Below are 4,461 nucleotides of genomic sequence, written 5' to 3' on the forward strand. Positions count from 1 at the left end.
GTTGGATTCTTCCAACACAATCTAAACGAACAGCATGGATTTATTATTTACTACAGTACAGTGAACGAAAAGGATACTGTTGAACTGAGAGGGTGAAATATGAATGCTCTGTCTGTCAACCATTGGATTCATTCCTACAAGTTAACTAATTGGATCTGTTTATGGAGCCATTGTAAAACTTAGAGCGTATTTATCAATCAGAATACTTCACTATCCCACATTGATCAACACAACATGCATGTCAGCCAAAAGTCATGTCAGAGATATTTGAATATCTCAGTTCAATGTCCCTGTTCCCCCATTTTCTCTGCTCATGTCTCCTTAATTGCTGGGTAGCCATTTTCTTTGCTCCCAAGGGGGCCAAGATGATTAAGTCAAGTCATCTTTTTTCAATGTTTACATAATCTACTGGGGTTACAGAGGTCTCCGAACTAAATTTATTTTGACTAATCTTTTTAGATTAAAGAGGCGATCTTTTAGATGCTTTGTTTTGGTAAATTCACAGGTGTTACTCTCTAAGACTAAATCTAAATTGCATCAAAAACAAACAATTGAGCAAAAGAACTTACATTCTAGTTAATAGTGATGCACTAAGCTTTGTCTGCTGTTCAATTCTGAAGAATCAATGTGTTCCATCACTCCTGACTAAATTAGCTGTGTGTGTGTGTGTGTGCGCGCGCGCGCGCGAGAGAGAATATGTCCTGGAGGGTTTAGTTCCATAGTAGTCCCAGCTTTTTCCTGCATTGTATCATTGTTTAGTAGATGACACAATTTCACAGTAAAATTTTAGTTAAGGCTATTGCTCACACAAACCTGATGTCGGCCACAAAATAATGCTTTAAAAAATATATACCGTGATATGTCATTGTATGTACTTTAGATACTTCCATCTTACTAGCACTGCAATATGTTTGGAATATGTTCCAATATGATTGGAGCTCCGTGCGGCGTAGCATGGGGCTGAGCTGAGGCAGTTCAGAACCATGGACAGCGACTCTGTGTTCAGCACCATGGACAGCTCCTGTTATGGTGACTCCGTTGTGTTGTAGATATATAGCCTATTGTGGCACCTTTCCAATCTATTATCCAATGCAAAATGTTATACAGTAAAAGTAAATAGATGCTCGTAGCCTATACAATACAATATTTTTTATTAGGCGGGACATATAGGGATTTTTCTGTTATTTTCACAATGTACATTTTGTGAGCAACGTCACTGAACACTAAATCAGTCAAAGCTACGCAGATCCGAAATGTAGAACACACCATCATGTGAATATGTATTTTTATAAATTAGATAAATGTTTAATAAAAGAGTTTTAAGTTGTCTCCATTGGCTGAAATATGTCGCCTTTTTTCTCTTTTAATAATCTCTGAATAGTAGGCGGCCTACATTTGGCTTATTTTCAATATGTTCAGCATCCAAACGCAACACCATGGATAGCACACAAAAAAAGAAGAAGAAGAAATCTTCCATTCGTGCAAAAAATGCTTTGGGCGTGAAAGCACTTCTGCTATGGATGCCCATAATTCCATACACCTCACTGGACCGAAACCATATCTTTAAGGCTATACAAACATAAAACAGAGCATTGGAGGCTAAATACACTTAGTTCAGGATTTAAGTTCTTCTCTCATATAATCTTCTGATTTGTCAAGGTGTCTAGGTACACACAGGTACACTGACTGTTGTCTTTTGACAAAAGTTTGGTTTCCCCAGCGATAAAATCCAAATAATCGACAGGTGCACGTCACAGGTCGATCGATTTGTTTATCATCCAGATTGCGTTGGTTGATGGAATTGGATATGAGCTCCAAGGAAACGCTGTGTTACTTATAGATAGTCAACAGATAGAGTGTAGGTAGGATACACATATTTTGTCGGCGTCCTTGGCTGACAGTTCTGTTCAAATAAATGGCGTGTTTGTTTTTCGCGTCCACGAGTGAAGGAGAGTCACGTGGCGATAAGGTAATCACAAATTAGATTATAGCGGGAAGACCAGGAAGCCTGAGAAAGTGGAGTATTTCCATCCTCCCATGAGCGTGCCCCGTTCCAGCTTCAGGTACACCCGGTCCTCACGCTCCACCATCAGCAGCACCCCGTTGCTGGCCGCCTCCCGCGTGACGTCCTGGTCACCAGCAAAGGCTGATATAACCGCATAGTCATTCTGCATCAGGTTGACCTAGGATAACGGAGACAGCACGCGCGTTTTCACACCCCAGTATCAAACAGGCCTCAGAAGAAGAAAAAATTCTACCATCCATACATCAGCCCAGAACAGGCCTATCGTTGGACATGCTGCAAAATGGCATGACCTTCATCGGGTGCTGGCTGCGGAGCCGAGGGACACAGCTGGACTCACCTGTATGGTTTGCCTGTTGTAGACTTTCACCACATGGAAGCTGAAGCTGTAGATGCCCCTGCGAGGTGCCTGGAACACACTCGCTTTTAGATCGAAATGGTTGCCGATGTTCACTAAAACCTATAACAAAAAAAGAAAAACGACAGTAGACCACACCATGAGTATAGCCCATCAGCAGGGTCAGTTGCCCTGAAATAGGTAACACACAGCATGGGTTAAACTGGGCATGATCACTGATCGTATTCACCGTGTGTGATGATTCTCTGTAGAGAGCGTTTTAGTCTGCTTTTGCAGTGGACCGCGCTGCAGTTTAGGGAATGCTATTTTACACTTTACTCTTCGGGAGTTATTGTCGTGTTAATTGTGAACAAAAGGGGGTCAGTCAGCACCACGTCGCATTATGGGTGAGAAAGTGTCACCAGCCCAGCAAAAATCGGCTATAGCCTACTACCAAAAGACCCTGCGCTCCTGAGGTGGGAACTTGATTAGATGAATTGTATAGTATGCATCCACTGGAGAACTATGATATATCTCCGATATCTACCCAACATTATGCACACTATAGTAAACGCAAACATTCTACACACATATTACGCGCTTGTATGGCTTATTACGCACCACCATCAAAAGTTTGTTCAGAAATGTTTAGAAAACGTGAAGGGTATCTCGATCCTGACGCAGTCCTCAACAATTTATTAAAGCTTAGGAATAACCTGTAGATACACTTTAATGTGTTTTTTATAACGTTAGGCTATAACAACCATTGCTATAAAAACGTAAGAGATCGCGTAAAGATAGGCTCGTTAATCACGATTAATTCACGATAAATTATGTGGAGATCTGACCTGGTCAAAATAGATGGTCATGGACGTGTTGCTCATCTCCGACGGCTCGTGATTAGTTCCGCGCACCGCAGAGAAAGCCACCTTGGCTCCGGCGGAACGGACGGATATCCCGAGCGAGGAGGTGACGGCTCCGTCCGAGGAGGGGTTGGAGTCACACACCACCAGACACTTCCCTTCTAGAACGATGGGCTCCGTTTCGTTTTGGCCGAGGCACAGCACCACGCCGCATCCCAAGAGGAGGGTCAGTGCCAGCATGGCACAGGGTCCCGGGCAGCGCGCTGGCACCATGGTCGCAACGCTGGTCCTGTGCACACTGATACTACCCAGCAGCCCCTTGGAGGTTTGTTTGGACTCGATCACCTGGTCCAGTCGGACTCCTCTCTTCCTTGCTCTCTTCGCGTCTCTCTCTCTCTCTTTCTCTCTCCCTCTCTCTCTCAAACACACTCTCTCTCTCTCTCTCTCTCTTTCACTCTCACTCCCCTCCCTCCTGTTCGCCTCTGTTGATTTGAGGATGGTCTTTCAGACTGGTGCGGTATATCCTGGTGATTTAAGAGACAATCATGAACAAGAGTTATGGCACGTACGCCATTGTACATTTAAGAGTGCCTAAATTAGATTTGAATGGATGCAAGAAACTATACAATCGTATGCGCAAAACTATTTTAAGGCATACGTCATTGTGAGATTCAAATGCCCATCAATGGGCCTAATACAATAGAGGTTAGTGGGTCATGGTAGGCTATTTGCTTGAGAGCATATCCTAGGACTGTCCGTAAGTGTCCGTAAAAGGTAGGCTCAAATATAATCGGTGGCAAATGGAACAGTATCCCTCTCACAATATAGGCCCACTACTATTCCAACTCTACAAAACTTAAAACACTTTTCAACATGTAAAAGTCACTGGACGTACCTGGATGATCCATAGCGCTGGTCTTGCTTTCGCACAGCAAACGGTAGCCTACGCATCGACGCGCAGATTGAACTGAGCGGAAGGCTCATCTGTGCAGAGAAGGAATCGCCCCTCGCTTTCCCGTGGAGACGATTCACGCCCATCTCTCGAGTAGCCCACAGCCTACCACGACTCCACACACACACGCACGCACGCACGCGCGACTCTACAACTACCAGAGGACTAGCACATGCTCGGATTAATGTGTTTGTTTTGTGTTCATAGCCAGTTGAATGATGAGCTCATGGAGGAGCCCCTCGCGGGACTGGAGGGTTCACTTCTCCCAGTGCATCCGCAATTTATA

The 4,461-nt window shown here is 44.1% G+C and overlaps 1 protein-coding gene across 1 annotated transcript; it reads right to left on the minus strand.

Moving 5' to 3' along the window:
- Window positions 1-1,985: 1,985 nt before the first annotated feature.
- cbln2b (cerebellin 2b precursor) lies at window positions 1,986-3,629 on the minus strand (the record flags this gene model as incomplete). The annotated part of the gene is made up of 3 exons (XM_084450084.1): window positions 3,209-3,629; window positions 2,364-2,483; window positions 1,986-2,183 (listed from the first exon to the last, which is right to left on the minus strand). Exons 1-3 carry the CDS (start codon window positions 3,494-3,496, stop codon window positions 1,986-1,988), a joined length of 606 nt encoding a protein of 201 aa, XP_084306210.1. The 5' UTR covers window positions 3,497-3,629.
- Between the last annotated feature and the right edge of the window lie 832 nt (window positions 3,630-4,461).

This window comes from Borostomias antarcticus (assembly GCF_949987555.1).
Source record: "Borostomias antarcticus genome assembly, chromosome: 2".
NCBI classification, from domain to species: domain Eukaryota; kingdom Metazoa; phylum Chordata; class Actinopteri; order Stomiiformes; family Stomiidae; genus Borostomias; species Borostomias antarcticus.